Raw genomic sequence first — 18,629 nt, 5'->3', positions numbered from 1 at the left:
GGATAAAAACATACAACCTTTGAGATCAGACTTCATAAACCATGGATACAACAACAGAATTGTGGACAGCCAGTTCCTCAGGGCAACACAGATCCCCTGGAAAAACCTCTTATAATGCAGAGATAAAGAGACACAAACCTGGGTGCCACTGGTAGTCACATAAAATCCAGAGCTGAAATCCCTCTGCAAGATTGCTAAGGAACTCCAGCCCATCATGCAACAAGATGAATGTCTGAGAGAAGTTTTTCCGGAGATGCCTCTCCTCGATTTCAGACAACCAGCCAATCTGAAGGGAGGGATACTCAGAAGCAAACTACACACAAATAGCACAGATTATGAAACTGCACCTTGCAGAAACAAAAGATGCCTAACCTGCCCACAAATCAAAATTTCAGACACAATCAAGATACCTCACATGGGGGAGGGCTACAAAATTATGGGGGAGTTTACATGTGCATCCAGAAATACTGTTTGCTTGATTATATGCATGAAATGTCCCGGACGTGGCTAATATGTTGGGAAAACTAGTCAACCTCTACATGAACGCATGAAACTCCATCGTCAAAGTGTCAAGCAATGTACAAACGAGGATCCAGTGGTTGAGCATTTTTCAGAAGCTAATCATACCCTTGATGATGTCAAGATTGCTGTACTCCGAGGTAAGTTCTGGACTGACAAAGCCAGAAAGACCCATGAATGCAAAAGCATGCACATTTTCAATACTCTGGCAGTGGGCTTGAACAGACATCGCAATTTCATGAGTCACTATTCCAACTAACAGACTTTCACCTTTTTCACTCAGAGATACAGTGATCACAACATCCAAACCTGACAGTTTCCATCATATTTTGTTCCAAAGCCATTCACAGACATTCAACTGGCCGTGCACCAGCCCCACCAGCCTCTCTAAGGCAATGAATTATTGTCCAACTCCCTCCAACCCAGCCCCATCTGCCAAATGTTTTCTAGAAAATTGTCGTGGCCCTTGTCCCTAGTCAAACCCCACCCTTTCCTCTTGATTGTGATGTAACACAATCCCAATATGATATTTGACACTAAATTACCACACTGGGCTCCACGTGTCGCAGGCCTAACACATAACTGGCTGTATATCCCCTCTTTCAGCCCTCTAGAGGCACAAGCCTGATATGTTGATGATTGTGCTACCATTGATCTTGTAAAGGGACTGACCTGACATACCGAGCTTCAACTGGACTGCAAATACAAGGACTAACACCTAACCAACCCCTCCTGCCTTCCTGAGAGAGCACACTAACAGGGTGGGCCATTTTTTCAATCATTTTCCCTGCTCTCCACTTTCACTGACCCCCTTGCCCTGTTTAACACAGTGTACCATTTAGGCCTTGAAGTTTGCAATGTGTGGGGGAGTTGAACATCCACATGCCTTTCTAAGAAAAACTTACAAATCAGGTACAGACGGGCACAGATAACTGGGTACCTACAGGAGGGTCTATGTAAGCTGTAATGCTGTGATGTTTTTCAAATTCTTCATTTCATCTCTGCCTGAGGAAGTGGAGACATTCCACGAAAGCTCACAGATATACAAAATAAATTACTTTGTTAGTCTATTTAGGGTGGACATCTAGTGGTTAGTGTGGAGTAGAACATAACTTGTTCTCAAAAACGAAAAGGAAATCGATCGGGTGTGTTTGTAATACTATCCCTCCTTTGACATGTACTGTACCCATGGTCCTTCAGGTGTTGAGGTCATCAGATTGTTTTTTTCCCCGCCTTTGTGTTGATCGCATTTCGCAGAGCTCCAGTTTCGGAGTTACTGCTCGTCACTGAGCATGGTTCTGCTCCTAAAAAGAACGTCCTGGCTAACGAAACATCCACTGCAGGCACTGAATCAGAATTTTTCGGCAGCTGTCCAGACACCAAGGTCAGGGTACACAGGGGCCACCTCCCCTTTAGTGTTTTAACTTAAAAACAAGACACAGACACAGGGAGGGCAAGAGGAAAAATAATATTTCCTCTCCAAGATACCCCCTCGGATAGTGCTTAGAGTAGAGATAGATTTGAGGTCACCCTTAACAAAATTGCTTCCCTTATGGAGTTCAGGAGGAGAGAGAACTTCCTCCTTAAGAATGCAGCAAATGTCTTTAAAACAAGAATATGTGAGTCTGAAGAGGATACTGACATCATCAACGACATCCTCAATAAAAAGAAACAAATAGGCCAGTATATCCCTTTGTTACAATCTGTTAAGAGACATCTAGTAACGTCACTTTCTACTGCAGCACAAACCAGGGTGGTTAACCCATGTATAGAGAAGTGCTTTTTAAGGGTCAGTTAAAGCCGGATTCCCTGGTGGTAACTACCACCCGCAAAAGGGCTGGTATACCTTTAGCTGCTTCTGAGGCCCCACCAGATAAAGAAAGCAAAAAATGATATGCTCTGGGGAAAAAGGTTGCAACATTAGCTGCGTTTCAGAAGTATATCGTTAATAACACCAACCGCATGGCAAGCTTTAATAGAGCCCAATGGGACAAGGTGGAATACCAGGTTAGCGGGGTCCATGAGCCTCTATGATGTGAAATACTTAAGACCTTATATGAGGGCAAGCATACAGCAAACGTCATTACCAAAAATACTCTGGCCCCTGCAGATACATCCAGTAGAATAGCGGGAGAGGGAACACTTATAATATGCCACGCATGGCTCAGAAATTCAGGGTTCAAACCAGAAACTCAGGCCACACTAATTAACATGCCAGTCGAGGATAATGTCCTATTCAGCAAGGCAGTAGATGAGGTCCTCCAAACAGCCAAAAAAGAGCATGAGTCCCTTAAAACCCTGGGACATATTGCAATAAACCTTTCATGCAAAGAGGGTCATATGGCAACCGCCATACTTTTCAGGACCAGGGATATGCAAGATTCTCAGCTCAGTCAGCCTATACATCAGGGGCGGGCTCCAACTCTTGGTACTCCAATCGGTGACAGTTATCAATATCAAAGTCATCCTTTCAAAGGCGATTCGGACGAGGGCGTGTCGGGGTTATCGGCCAACCCACCAGCGGTTCGGCTACTCCCACCAAACAATGTCTCTCTGCTTCAGGTCCCCTCCCATATCACCCTGTTAGGGGGTCGCATATCTCTTTTTTCAAATATATGGGAGGGGATCACATCTGACAAATACGTGTTGTCAACTGCGAGAGACGAATGCTGGGTGAAATTCGTAGAACTTACGTGCAATCATTCACCAAGATACAGGAATATGTCTCTAGAACAACAACACATTCTGCAAGCAGAGATAGAAGCACTACTGCAAAAAGGATCAATTGAGCTTGTCCCTGCGTTCCACAGAAAGTCAAGTCAAAACGCTGAGTACTCTATCTAAGACCGGCAAACACATATGTCAAACCGCAAAAGTTCAGAATGACAACATTACAGGAGGAGGTAATTCATTTGCTCAAGAGGGCAGACTACATGGCAAAACTGGATATGAAAGATGCATTTCATATTTCAATTCTGCCATCTCACAGAAAGTACCTAAGATTCAAAGTGGGGTCCGCACACTACCAATTCAAAGTACTGCCCTTCAGGATTGCGTCAGCCCCTCGGGTCTTTACAAAGGTACCAGCAGTAGTAGCAGAAAACCTACGTAGTCAATCAATCCTAGTGTACCCTTATCTGGACAACTGGCTCATGACAGGAGACATCTCACAAATATGCCAACAGAACACGCAGGGGACAATAGACCGTCTGCATCAACTAGTGTCCTCTATCAATGAGAAAATGTCCAGCCTACTTCCCAATGAGGTGAAACAATTTCTCAGAGTAGTAGTTCGAACAGAAGACGCTTTAGTCTTCCCCTCTAATGAGATGGTCGAAAACATTCTGCTACAAATCCCATGTTGTACAGTTGGTCATCAGATAACAGTCCGGAAGGTTATGCGCCTTCTTGGTATGGTGGCATTATGCATGTTCATTGTGCCACATGCAATGCTACGCATGCGTCCCATACAGGCATAGTTAGCAAAACAATGTATTTACTTATTGGGTATTTATAATGCGCCTATACACAATGTTTTGAGGCGCAACAAGACAAGGAGGGGGGACAGGGATGACAAACACAAAAATGATTTTACTAGGCCTTGTTACATTTGGATTGTGCAAGTGCAGTAACAAGAAGTGCAGGGGACAGGAGAGGGGAGAAGTGCAGGTCAGGGCGGAAGGCCCGTGGGATAAGTGAGTGCCAAGGGAGGCCAATGGACAGAGCCAGGGGAATTTAGAGCATGCAGGTGAAGGAAGGTCCACGTGAAAGTGCGAGATAAGGGACAGAAAGGGCTCAAGGGGTGCAGGCCCAGCAGAGCTAGTGTGGGGGAAGGGGGCTCGGAAGGGCAAGTGCTGGTTGAGGGGTGAGTGCGGTCATGGGAGACCAAGTGGAGGGGTAGACTGGGCGAGGAGAGCCTGGTGCCCTGTAATAACCTGAATGAACCAGGCAGCCAGTCAAGCAGCAGATGGGAACAATTGGGAGGGGGAAAGGAGGAAGCGAAAAGGAAAGTCTTGAGAAGCTTCCAGAACTTAAGGCGATCTGGCTCAAGTCTGAGAGGGACAGGAAGGCCATTCCAGAAGGAGGCACCTGCGAAGGAGAGAGATTTACCCCCACTCTCTCCTTTGAAAGACGTCTGATCTGCAGAGAGTTGGAGCTAGAAGACCGAAGGGGTCTAGCAGGAAGGTACTTAGGGAGAGAGAGCTGGATATAGCGGGGTCCCTGGCCGCAGAAAGCCTTGTGTATGTTGAACTTGCAGAGGGTGTTGATCTTGATCCTTGAATCAACCAGGAGCCAGTGGAGAGATTTTAGAGCTGGAAAGATACGGTCCCTGGGCTTGAGGCCAAGAATAAGTATTGCAGTCCTATTCTGGATTAGTTAAAGGGGGCGAAGGGAGGTGTTAGCCAGATTGAGGAAAGGCTGTTTCAGTAGTCCAGCCTGTTGAGAACCAGAGCTCTGGAGACAATGGGCCTCATTACAAGTATGCCGGTCCGGTAACAACAGTGCCGGTAAGCCTACCAGCACCGTTGTTACCGGACCGGCACACTACGAGTCTGGGGGCGGGTGCCTTCCTGCCTGTCAGGGTCAGACCTGGCGGGCAGAACGGCACCTGCCCACAGAGTTTCACGGAAGCACCGGCACCGTTATTAACGATGCCGGTGCTTTCGTGGTCCCCATTCCCATTGAGTCCTATGGGACTCAAAAGGGAATGGGGATTAACATTTACCGGCGCCAGACTTCCCGGAAATGCTGGGGTCATAATCCCCCGTTGATTCTGGCAAGCCAGGCGCCACTAAATATTGCAAGTCCGGCAGCAACCCGCCGGCAGCACTGGCAGGGCTACCGCCAAACTTGTAATGAGGCCCAGTGAGTTTCTGGGGGAAAGTGACAAAAGGGAGAATGCCTCTGAAGAGGTGCAACTGAAAGTGGGCCTTCTTGGCAAGGTCCGTCATGTGTGAGGAGAGAAGGAGAGAGAGGAGTCGAAGTTGACACCAAGGTTTTTTGCCTCACAGGAGGCTGAGGGGGGACCCATAGAATATGGCCAGAGATTTGGAGGAAAAGAGGGTGCAGGGGTCCCAATGAGAAGGATATCTGTCTTAACGGCATTAAGGCAGAGATTGTTGTGCACCATGCATTAGTAGCAGACAGGCAGTCAGGAATGAGAGAGGAAGATGTGGAGGCAGAGGAGGGAAGCTTGAAAGGTAGCTGAGTGTCATCAGAATAACACTGGAAGTTAGGCGAGAAGGTGGAGATCAAATGGGCTATGGGGACAGGTAGATATTGAAAAGCCAAGGCGAGAGGATAGAGCCCTGGGGGATACCGAAGGTGGTGAGTGAGATGGTGAGATGGCGGAGTTGAACCTGGGTAGGTCGGTCAGAGAGGAAGGAGGCCAACAAGTACAGAGCCAGGTCTGAGATGCCAATGGCATCACAGAGACGATTTATAAGGGTGGCATGATTGACCGTATCAAAGGTATAGGAAAGGTCAAGAAGGATGAGAACGGAAGGAGAGTTGGAATAGAGATTAGAGAGGAAGTCTTTGCAGGTGTTCAGGAGTGCAGTTTCTGTGCCTCTGGCAGCACAGAAACCAGACAGGCAGTGCAGGCAGGGGCTTAGCCGGAGACCCAGGTAGTCCAGGTGAGAGGACAGAAGAGTGTGATCAGACCAGGAGAAAGGAGTAGTGAGAGGGTCAGAGATGGGATGATAGCAGAGATGAGAGCATTAAAGGTGTGCCTGGCTGAGTGCGTTGGACCGGAGGGAAGAATGGAAAGGGAAACAGTGTCACAGAGGTTGAGGAAGAGTCCAGAGGCTGCATCAGAGGAGTCATGGTAAATATTGGAGTCTCTGAGGAGGAAAAGCGTGGAGGTGGAGGCCAGGAAAGAAGAGGTGAGGTCAGACCACTCTGAGATGAATAAAGAGAGCGGGCCAGGTGGCCTGCAGATGGTCGTCAGAGTCAGCGAGAGGATAGGAAAGACACCAAGCCTGCAGATGAGGAATTTGAGGGAAGAATAGGACTGAGAGGGTTTGATAGTAGCAGGGACCCATTCAGGGAAGATAGGGCCATTCTGCCCTCAGACCGATTAGGCCTGGGCTTGAAGAGAATCTTGAGCCCTCTGGGAGGATAGTGTCAAAACTCGTGACAGAGCTGGCCGTGAACCACGTCTCTGTGAGAGCAAGGATGTTGAGGTTGAGATCTTCAAGGAGGTGGCAGATGTTAGAGGAGTGTTTGATGGCAGAGCGATAGTTGAGGGTTGCAAAGTGGAGCTGGTTGACATTTTTGAAGGTTTTCCAAGGAGGGGTACAGGAATGTGGTACTCCCGTCTGTGGTGGCAGAGGGGCCAGAGGGAAGGTAGAAGGAGTGGCAGGAGAAGGGAGGAAGGAAGTTGATGAGACACAGAAGACGCCTATCAAGAAGGAGGAGGTTGGGCTGAGGGCCCTGAACCATGACCATGCCATTTAGGTAGACATTAATAATGGCCCTAGAGGAAAGAACGTATGCCAAGAGTACTTCCCAACGGGTGTCGTCATTAATGGGAGAGGAAGAGAAAGGGAGAAAAACACAAGGCACAGCAACAATCTTCACTCAAGTGTCCAGGACAAGGGAAAAGCAGGGGGTTCAGCAGCAACAGAAAGCAAGAAACTTAGAAGCAAGTTGACTGGATAGAGGGGGGAGACCCTTGATAATGGGATAGAGAGAAAAAAGCCAAATTTTCAAACATAAAAGTCGATGCAAAAACACTCGGATTTGACTTTCCTAGATTGAGGGAAAAACCCTAATTTTCAAACACAAGAGCAAATGTAAAAACACTTAGATTTGACTTTCCTAGATAGAGGGGAAAAAGCCTCAAGGCTAACTACGACAATTAGCCTAATGCCAGATGTGGCATACATAGTAGTGCAGCAGACTGCAAACTTAGCTAATAGGAGTAATGAGAGAGGAGGGACAGTTAAATAGGGAGCAGCAATGGATGTTCCCCCTGCCTGCACCTTTCTTGACTTGTCAGTCGCTGCTGGTTAACGGCTGCTCTGCATGCTCCCACAACGAACATAGGCAAACACAGTCTGGAGCTGCAACTGAGGGAGCTGCCCTTTACCTCGTGGCCCTTTGTTGGAAGGGCCGTCAGGGCAGGGGGCCGGCCTGGTGGGTTCAATAAGTGGGCAGTAGGCTCAATCAGGGGTCTGTGGCGGGGTGGGAGGAGGGAGGGTACCAGGAAGGAGAAGGAACAGAAGGGATCGGGCAACAAACAGGCTGCAATGCGGCTGGTGCACAAGAATGAAAAGCACAAGAAAAGCTTTTCAAATTAAATGCAGGAGCGCAGGATGGAGGATTCACTCACCGCACGTAGGAACTTGTTAAAAGGAAAACCCTTTCTCAACCCGCCAACACGCGTCACAATCGCAACAGACGCATCACTTTCAGGCTGGGAAGTGCATTGCCTCCACCATACATGGTACGGCATGTTGACACAAACACTAGCGGGGAAACTCATCAATGTTCTAGAATTGCTAGCAGTGTACAAGAAAATACAAGCTTTCCAGCATCTTCCACCAGGGAAAAATGTAATCTTTATCACAGACAGCACAACCGCCATGTTTTACATCAACAAACAAGGCGGGACATACTCTCTAAATCTGTCCAGACAAGCTCAGAAGATCTGGAAATGAAGCCAAGACAGACATTTTCATTGGGTCACAAACGTTCCAGGGGAACATAACTGCCTAGCAGACACACTAAGCAGGAATACAGGTGAACCCTAGGTACATAAGTCGCAACTACATTCAGACATTGTACACAAAATGTATTTTCTCGCAATGGGGTCATCCAGGCATAGATCTCTTTGCCACAGAAGAAAACGCAAAATGCCACACTTACGACCCCAGGTTCCCGCAGAAGGTGTTCAAGGGGAATGCACTTTGGATCAGTGGGTCACAGAAATTTGCATACGTTATCCTCTGACACCACTCTTGAACAGAGTAATCCACAAGATGCATCAGGAGCACTTAACAATGAGCTTAGTTGCTCCAATGTGGGCTCGTCAATCATGATACTCCGACCTACTCAGGATGTCAGTTTACCCATCAATGAAGCTAACCTGCCCTTACAAAATGTTGTTATAGAACCAAGGGTCAACCCTTCATCCACTTCCTCAGACAATCAACTTAGCAGCTTGGCTTCTGAGGTCATAGAGTTCGGACATCTTAATTTTCCTAGTAGATGTATGGAAATATTAAAAGAAGCTCATAAACCAAACACTAGACACTGCTACTTTAGTAATTTATTTATTTATTTTAATTCTTGTTAAGCGCTAAACGCCCGTGGGCCTCAGAGCACATGAGAAAGCAAAGGGAACCAGAGAGAGAAAAAGGGAAGAGACGAGAAAGGTATTGTCAGATTCCGTGATACCTCCCCGTTCCACCTCCTCACCTGAATCTTCCTTTAAGACGTCCAATACCTTTTTTCTTTTGGTTTCCTTTTTTATCCTTCTTCTTTCTTTCCTTTTTCTCGTACAAATAAGGACGAGCTCCCTCAGAGGCCACCCTGACCCGTAAATAAACAGGGTCAGGAGGAACCCCAAGGAGCAAGCCCCCAAAAATTGTCCAGGGAAAAAGCCGATGTGGCAGAAAAAACCCTGATGTAATGATAGTTCGGTGTGGACCGTAGAGGTGATGTCTTTGATGGTAGAAATACTCAAGAACCAGGAGAAAAGGGAAAGTCTCTCTCTTCCTGCTGTGTAGATCTTCCAAGGGTCACCCTTGATACCCAGTGTCAAGAAAAAGGTCTCTGGTCCTTTGTCAGGATTGAACACAGTCGTCCAAAAACCTTTCGATAGAACTTGTAGAAGCAGGAAGAGCGTCCACATAGAACACAGGAAGAGAAAGCAGAAAGAACAAACGTAGGCTGAGGTAAGGGAGGTGAGTATGAAGACAAAATCAAAATAGAAAAATGAAGAATGGAAGAACAGAACAAGCAAGTGGAAGGTGAAAGCGGTACAATCCCCGGAAGAGGATCCCAAAACCGAAGTAAGTATAAACTAGGTAAGAATACTAACTAGAAATGGTGAAAACACCTAGAAATAATTGATAACAGAAGAAATAGATAAAGTCTGTTACCTGAACTGTAAAATAACCCATAGAGAGGACATAATCGGAAAGAAAAAATAAACCCGGGAAGTATCGTAGCGCCGTTACTTCTAGGGAAACGAACGCTAGAAAGCACAACAGGAAAGCGAAGGAAAGGGTAGATACAAGAGCAGAAAGAACCGATGACAAGAAACAAAGAATTGGGGCGAACAGAGAGAGCAGAGGGAAAATATTAAGTAAAGGAAAATTTGAGAGCACAGAACGCTAGTACGAACAAGACGCACAAGCAGCGAGGGTTCTTAGACAGATACAACACAAAGCGTATCCGGAAGTAACCGCCTATAAACATGCGGTGGCCATCTTAGGTGTAAACTCGTCCGCTGAAGCCGGTTAGTGCGCACAATTCCTCCCAGTCTCCACTGATGCCAACGCTTCCAGGGTCGAAGCGTGACAGGTATTCTTCTGAATTGAAGAGGATAGTTTTCACAGACCTCTTGAAGATCACTAAGGAGGAAGAGACTCTTAGGCTCATCAGAAGCGCTTTCCATTCCCTAGGTGCGTGAGTTTCAAAACGTATACCACTGAATTTTTCCAGGTGGTAACGTGGTTGATTCGGAGCATGGTTTGTCATTAGAGCGTAATATCCGAGCAGATTGTTTAGAGGGTAGTCTGTCTGTCAAATACTGGGGGCAGCCTTGTGCTGGGATTTGTAGGTCAAGGATAATATCATATGCCTAATTCTTTGTTTAACAGGTAGCCAATGCAGTGGAAGAAACATGCTCACATGTAGTTAGTCTATAAATGGCCCTGACAGCGCCATTTTGGGAGGTCTGCAGGTGTTGTAGGTTTGCCTCTGATGTGGGGGAAAGCAGACTATTACAGTAATCTGGACTGGAATTGACTAGGGCAGTTGCCAGTAGAGAGCTGTTTTCTGTGGAAAGATAGGACCTAATTTGATGGAGTAATTTAATCACATAGCCACATGAAGAGTAAGTGTGTGAGACATGTTGTTTCATGTACAGCTTGTGGTCAAGGATAACACCCAGGGTTTTTGCAGATTTGCTGACTGGAATCTGAATCCTGGTGATAGTAAAGTGGGCATACAGATCATCAAGTTTTTTCATGCGGGGGCCAGAGGTGGTAATGAGAATCTCTTGTCTTCTCACTATTCAAAGCCAAGGAGTTCCATGCCATCCATGATTGCATCCCTAAGTAAACTCCATTGACGATTTTAGAATATAGAGAGTGTATCTCAGTAAGTTCGAAAAGTACCTGGGTGTCATCTGCGTAGTTAGCGTATCTAACACCCAGTGTGTACAAAAGATCAATAAGAGGTATAGTATAGATATTGAATAGGATCGGAGACAGGCAAGATCTCTGTGGTACTCTGCAGGTGGAAGAGATTGGTAATGCTTGGGCATTCTCTACTACTACTCTGGATGTTCTGCATCCCAAAAATGATCTAATCCATTGGGATGCCCCCTCTGAGCAGTTGGTGATGTTTTTCAGCCTCTCTTGCAGCAAATAGTGATCAATAAGATCAAAAGCTGCAGAGAGGTCCAATAGCATGTGTTGGGCTGGGTGACCTCGTTCTATGATCCCTGTAATATTAGATTTAAGATCTAACAGAGCCGTCTCAGTTCCATGTTGGGCTCTGAAACCGGACTGATGGATAGTTAAGATCTCATTCTCTTCTATGTATTTATGTAGCTGTAAGTACACTACTCTGTCAATGATTTTCAATAGGTAAGGAACGTTGGTGATTGGCCTATAGTTCTTGGCTATGGCTGGGTCCAGAGTAGTTTTCTTTAATAGGGGAGTTATCCAAACATCCTTCCAGGAGGCAGACACAATGCCATACCTTAAAGACATATTAACCATTCTGGTAATCCAGGGAATGAAAAGATCCAATGATCCTTTCAAGATGTCGGTGGGGCAGACCGTTCCCATGGCATGATGTGGATTTAAGTTTTTTCACTATATCCAGAATTTCTGATTCTGAACAGCTGTTAAACTCAAATGTAGGGATAGGTGGGTTGATGTTCTTCCCAACTAGAGTGTTCACCAGATCCTGGTTTTCATCAGATGTTAAGGCAGCCTGCTGTTTAACAATAGCCAGTTGATGAACGGTAGTTTTGGTTGAGAATTCATTTTGAATAGATTGACACCAGGCCAAGTCCTTTTTAGTAGGAGGAAATGTGGGTATCCGACTCTCAAATTCTTTTAGAATTTTAAATAGTTCATTAGAACTAGATTTCACAGTGTTTCTGCTTTTTCCTTAATTAGGCTTTTCTTAAAGGCATGTGCTGCTTCTTTATATATTCCTAGTGTGAAAGGGCTTGGATTCTTTATTCATTCACGCTCGAGTGCTCTTTTTATCTTTCTCGCTTGAATTATACTGTCATTGAACCATGATTTCTTTATTGCTTCTGATTTTATTATCTTGTTTTTTTCAGGAGCTAATATATCAGAGGTGGCCTTAATAGCTGAAGAAAGTTGGTACAACAAATCGGTTTTCTCAAGTCTTTCTATGGCATCTAATTAAGTGGCAAATAGCGTGGAGAAATTGAGCGATGAGCCATTTTTGAAATTTCTGCATTTTATCACTGTCCTCAGGTTTGTGCGAAGTCTAGGTGAAGCTGTTGATAAGAACATAGTCATGTTGATCAGAGAATTGGATTGTCAGACCATGGATGGCAACAGCTCTTCAATGTAAATTGTGTGTCAATATCCAATCCAACCTTGATGTGTGGGATTATTTACCATTTGGATAAAGCCAATAGTTTTCAAGGAGGACAGTAGTGATTTGACTTTGGCATCGGATGAATCTTCAACCCATAGATTAAAGTCTCCCAAGATGACCATTGGAGAGTTGGGTTTTTATAGCATCATTCAATAAAGTAATAAACTGTTCCTCAAATAGGGGTAGGTTCTGAGGAGGTTTGTACAGAGTAAGTATGGATTGGAAAAGATGTGTAGTATGGTGTAGAAAGACAAATATAAATCCAATTTACCGTTCACCATCTGACATAGCACACTATCTACTTCACTTGTTAGGCTCAGTTCTGTTTTTTAATTCCTTAAAAGTCCATTTAGCTGCACTTTCTGCATACACAACATCACAGACCAAGATTTCATGGTGGAGGATTCTAGCCGTGAAAGCCTTTATGGAAGGGGTCAAAAGACTGTATTCCGCTATTGCAACTCCATCCCCGGGATGGGATTTAAACGTTGTTTCATGTAAGCTTATGGGTGCCCCTTTTGAAACTATGCATAAAGTGAGCCTCAAAGATCTCACTTAAAAAGCCACATTTCTTATAGCTGTCACTTCCATAAGAAGAGTAAGTGAACTCCAGGCATTGTCCATTATAGAACCTTTTGTCACAATACACGAAAACTAGGTGGTCCTTACAACGCATCCACGTTTCACACCAAAGTTCATTTCCAAATTCTATGTCAATCAATTGAACTGCCAGCGTTCTTTCAGGACCCGCAGAACTTGAGAGAGAACCCTCAGTACACGAGATGTTAGGAGGGCTGTCATATACATCTCAGCAAGACAAAGCCAATCAGGTAAACCCAACCAGTTATTTGTTTCCATGGCTGCTGGAAGAGAAGGGGATCCTGTCTCAAACTGAGCCATTTCTAAATGGATAGCAAACTGCATACAGCAATGTTACAGGTTATCCAACAAGGAGCTACCATCTACACATAGTACAGGTGCTACATTTCCTTCATTGCAAATGTTCCTTTGGAGGCAATCTGTAGAGCAGCTACATGAGTTCAGTTCACACATTCACTCAAAATGACTGTGTAGATACACACGCAAGTAGTGACTCCCATGTGGAACAGGCGGTGTTCAAACAACTGTTTGCCTCAGTTCCTTCTAACAACCCACTTCTTTCATGGTACTCCCTCATGGTACTGCTCTCTAGTCTATCCAGAGCATGTGATTTTAAGCAGATCCACAAGCCTCAGAAGACAAACATTAGATACCTGTAGTCGTCTTTCTGATGCTTGTATCTGCTTAGATTTCCATGCCCCGACCCTTCCTCTGGGTTTTTGGGATTAGAAGGTACATAGACAACATACACCTCTTCACACCTTTTATCCCTTTTCTGCACACTTCATGCAACCTCAGGTCAGAAATAAAATAATCTGAAAACCATGATACGTGAAGGACTATGGGTACAGTAGACGTCACAGTAGGGATATTATTACAAACACGCCCCATCTACGTCCCTTTTTTATTTTCGAAAACAAGTTATGCAATACTCTTCACTGTCCATTAGATGTCGGCCTATGCAAAACATGTGAATCTAAGCAGATACAAGCATCAGAAAGATGATTACAGGTATGTAATTTTTGTCCTATAAATATATATTTATATAGTAAAATAAACAATTTGAGCCAGGTTCCACCTTCCACAAAACCAACTAGCAGCTATCAGTGGAATTTCCCCATCGGTTCACAGCCACATTAGCAAAGCCTTGTGGGTATGCAAAATGGCCCAACTTCACACCTTTAGGTTCAGAAAAGTGCCTTTGTCTTGTAGGGCAGTGCTGTTTTATACATAGCCCCTTTAACTAAGACAGAACTTTCGCAAGGCTACAGACATCTGCATAACCTTTTCACCCTCATTATGGATCACCAGTGCAGTATAGTCTGACAACCTTGTGGTTGGAACATTGGGGCCTGATTCGCAAAGACCAGCAAAGTTAAGGTGATTTATAAAGGCTTGGAGAAAAATGTCCACCTGAAATGTGAAAATAGAATAAGCCAATTGAGCTGAGTCACACATGGCACAGTGCCATCCAGTGGATCTATGTGATCACTGCGTCTTTTAAATGCTGAATCCGAAAATGTTGATTTCTTTTATTTTATTTTCGTTTCGTCCAATTGTATGCCAAAGGAGACCCCCGCAGCCTTTCATACTCCTCCTATATTATATATTACCCAAACCCACCCCCCACATATACTTGTGAAATCTGCTAAAGGTATGATCCTGTAGCTATCACTGTCCTGGGAGGATAGCTCAGCAGCAACGTGCTCGTCTTGGAAGCAAGACGACATGAAGCAAAGCAGGTTCTATCCCCTGGTCCGTGGTTGGGTACTTAAAACCGCTCTGGGTATTTAAGCGCGTTATAATTACGCACCTAAGACACAAAAAAAAACAATTATGCAACAAAAAAATAAGAATTCTTGTAACAGCGCCTCGATGCCCGCGGGCTTTGTGAGTGCTTTAAAAATGCAAAATTAAAAAAAATGTAAGTTCACTCTATTTTGGCGCCTCACGAGCAAAGCAGCGTGGATGCAAATTAGCCCAAATGCAAGCCATTAGCTCCAGAAAATTATCATTGTCTTAACATGGCAGTACTGTTTTATGCATACCTTCTTCAATCTTTGTCTTACATGGCAGTGCTAGATTGTACATAGCTTCTTCAACACAAGACGGTTCTCAAGGCTGCAGACAACTGCATACCATTTGTCAAATGTATTACGGATCAACAATGTCATACATCACCCGCAGGGTCCCCTTCAGCTTGCAAATCTGGGGAGGTACTTACTGCTCGCTCTTCTACCTCCTTCTCTCTTTATACTAGCAGGTTAGTGATCACAGGAGTCACAGGGCACAGAGTCCAGTGCTGAGATGGCAGGTCACAATCAGGATAGTGGATACAGTGGCACTGGTACACAGAGTCCAGTCCAGGGATGCAGGGAAACAATGTCAAGTATAAGGGGGTTGGGAGCCGCACCTTCATAGCCCCCACTTTTAAAAAGATCTTTAGGAGCCATCTTCGCCTGTTACGCTGATAATAAGTAGCACCAAACCTTTTTCTGTATACTTCTTTTTGGATCCTCTTTTCCCAGACTCTGAGTCAGGGTGGCTACCCAGGAGACTGTGAGACCGCAGGCGGTTTTTACTGCAGCAAAGCATAAAATACTGGTGAAAATGCTAAATTCACGGCTTAGGGCCAGAAGGTGTGCCAATTGTCACTGATTCTGCTCTTAATCACAGCTGACGCACAGGGGCAATGTTTGTGTCTGTAGAGATTATTCTCCTCCCAGTGCAAGGAGGCTGTTAGGGGATTTTACCAAAGTACCGCCTGTGGCAGAATTTAGGAAAGCCTACCATGGGTGAACAGGGCTACAGTCCTAAGGTTTGGCCTGAACTACTCAAAGGTTTGCTAGCAATGGAAGTAACTTATACCAGTTACTTCTACTGAGACGAAGAAGATTGTTAATAATACAGATAGTATGACTAACTCCAGTACTGGCATAACAAATATCACCCAAAGCATGAAGATTACCATCAATGCCTGTACTGAGGCGAGGAGGCGAGGGGGCCACCAGGACCTTAAAGAATGGCACAGAGAAGATACACAAACGGTATAGACTTGCACGGGTATGTCATCCTGAGAAACATCAAATCTAACAAAAGGCTTTAGGAAAGGGAGCCACATACCAGCACGAATGACAGTCAAGCCCAGGAAGTTCAAAGTAGGTGCAGAGGATGCGATAGGAAAGCCGAGAGCAGTCCGTTCCCAAAGTCAAGAGGCCGACGGCGGGAGTCCTTTGCCCGGTGTTGTGGAGCAGGTCAAGGACGTGACTGGAGTCTGGGAGACAGTGGCAGAACCTCTGGCCGGTGGACTGAGCAGTCCAGTAACAGCATCTACACTGTCAGTGAAGAGACAAGGAAGAAGGTACATGCAGCGAGAGCAGCAGAGGCCCCAGAGACCTGGGTAGCCTATCGAGAAGACGCAAGCAACCAGGAAGAACCAGCCAAGATTCCCAGAGCCAACAAAGGTAACGGGAACTTCACGGGGACCGGTAGGCCCTTTGAGGTGCATGAGAGAGATAAACCGCACAGGAATAACGATGAAAATCATCTTCCTCATGACAGTACTTGGGAAGACAGTCAACCAAGTGGGCCTAGTGAGAAGGGAAGAGAGCCAAGGGTCTGGGACCTGAATCAAGGTGAAATCTATACTGATACGAAGCATCTTCCTAGTGGCTGTACTTGGCAGGGGAGTGAACTAAGCGGGCCTAATAAAAGAAGAATAGAAACCAATGTCTGGGACCTAAAACCAAAGACATGTATATCAGCATACAAGTCATCCTCCTCGGGCAGCACTTTGGCAGGAGAGTGAACCAAGTGGGCCTGACAGGAAAGGGGGAGTGAACAGGGTTGCACACCCAAATAGGTGCACAGTGAATATTGGAGGGAGGAACACTCCAAACAGTGGTAAAGAAAAGACACTGACTGGCTAAGGAGAGCCTGGGACTGTTGTGAAAGTTACCTAGAGCCATTCTCCTGACCTCAACTGGGACATTGTCGAAACTAATAACCAGCGGAAGGGAGTAATTCCCCTGGGCACATTTGGAACTTTGCTGATACTAACATCTAGGGGAAGGGAGTCATTCCCCAGGACACAATTGGAACTTTGGTGAAACCATTATTCATGGGAAAGGAGTCATTCCTCCTGGCCACATCTGGAACTGTGTGTAAACCAAGACCAGGGGAAGGGAGTCATTTCCCCTGGTATCGATTGGACTGCTGAAGAGACTTTCTTTTAAGACACCAGGAGAAGGGCGTCATTCTACTTGTCAGAGAAGTTCACTTTTGATTAATACTCTTTTTAGTTATAGTGTAAGGGACAGAATTAGGGTTTTGACTCAGGACGGTGGCATTTTCAGTTTACAGACATTCTGACAGATCCTTTGGTTTTTATTTTGAGGCAGAGAAACCCCTCTAAGAGTTAGGGTTAGCTAGGTTTTTGAATTCAATACACTCTTTGCCAACTACCATGACACCTTCGGTCAGTTGTCTTCTTCTGCACCCTTACACCACTATGGCACACTGTTATACTTCTAAGTTCAGGTAAGTAGAAAAACATATATTCACAGGAAGAGCAATTCCAATAGTCTTAGGACATGTAAACCATAGTCATTCAGAGGTAAGTATGTTCAGAAGAGCTTTTAGAGTTTAAAATCACATAATGAAACCCTCTGAAACCTATATGGAAATTGTTCCAAATTCGTATAACTCTGTATAGCTTTGTTTCCAACCTGTCCTATGAGTTCAACCCTATCTGATATGAGTCTCTCAATGTTCAAAGGGGTCACTGGGCCACCAGTAACCAGGGGTTAGGCAGAAAAGGCAGGAAAATCAAAGTACAGTGTCAAGAGTGGTAGGATCCCTATGTATGCCCTACAGTTGCAGGTAAGTAACAGTGGTTGGTTTCACAAGCTCAATGAGGTTAGGATGACCCCTGAAGGATTTCCCCAAGGACCAATGTACCTGGGCAGTTGGATTTACTGCTATAGCACAAAGAGTTGTCCCCCCAATGTAACTCTACGTAGACCTGGAGGGGTGCAAGCTACAAGCTATTGTCGCCTCCAGTGTCTCGGGATCAAGCAAGCAGGCTTCAGGTAAGTTTACCAGGAGATAGGCAGTACCTTCAAATGAAGAAGCAGTTGCTGCAGGACGGTTCCAGCGGTGAGGCAACAGTAGACCAAGTCACAGGTTTATCTGTCTTCTTGACAGAAGAAGGGGACTTCGGTGGATCTGGATGCAGCTCTCATGCAGACAGATGTCCAGCAAAGGATCTTCTTGTTCTGGCTTGTTGGCACCTTTTTCAGGCTCGTTGGAGCGACGTTTGTCGCAGTGGTCAACTCTTCTCCGTTTCTTGGTCTTTGCCTCTGGTGAGGGGACTTTCTGGATCTGGCTCGAGTTGCTGCAGGCTTAGTGGGGTGCCCACAGAGTTTCAGGCGAAACCGCGCTTCCGGAGATGATGCACAGCAATGCAGCACAGGTCTGAGGGTATTGGGGAATTGCAGGCCATGGAGTTTGCAGCTCAGGGATGGTGCAAATTGTAGCTTTTCTCGAGACTGGTTAGGCCCTCCAGTTTATCACAGAAAAAAGTATTTTTGAGTTCTACTCTGTTGCTTAGAGGCAGTGGTCGGCAGCAGCGGTTACTTAACAGGCTCTGCCAGTTGTTGGAAGTTGCTGAAATGTATCCTTCTTCA

At 45.5% G+C, this 18,629-nt stretch overlaps 1 protein-coding gene across 2 annotated transcripts in view; it reads left to right on the top strand.

The window, feature by feature from the left end:
• The window catches only part of BMF (Bcl2 modifying factor), a 336,416-nt gene that overhangs the window by 52,797 nt on the left and 264,990 nt on the right, over window positions 1–18,629 (top strand). Inside the window, exon 3 of one of the 2 annotated variants that reach the window (XM_069637516.1) lies at window positions 12,056–12,468. The exons of the other annotated variant lie outside the window; for it this stretch is intronic. Within the exon in view, the coding sequence (XP_069493617.1) occupies window positions 12,056–12,144 (89 nt within the window). The 3' untranslated portion in view covers window positions 12,145–12,468. Of the gene's footprint in view, window positions 1–12,055; window positions 12,469–18,629 lie in introns of those variants that run through there. 2 annotated transcript variants of the gene reach the window in all.

This window comes from Ambystoma mexicanum, chromosome 14, assembly GCF_040938575.1.
Source record: "Ambystoma mexicanum isolate Mex_15411 chromosome 14, UKY_AmexF1_1, whole genome shotgun sequence".
In the NCBI taxonomy this organism is placed as follows: domain Eukaryota; kingdom Metazoa; phylum Chordata; class Amphibia; order Caudata; family Ambystomatidae; genus Ambystoma; species Ambystoma mexicanum.
Note: the sequence above shows the minus strand (reverse complement) of the source record. Positions and strands in the feature narration are given on the sequence as shown.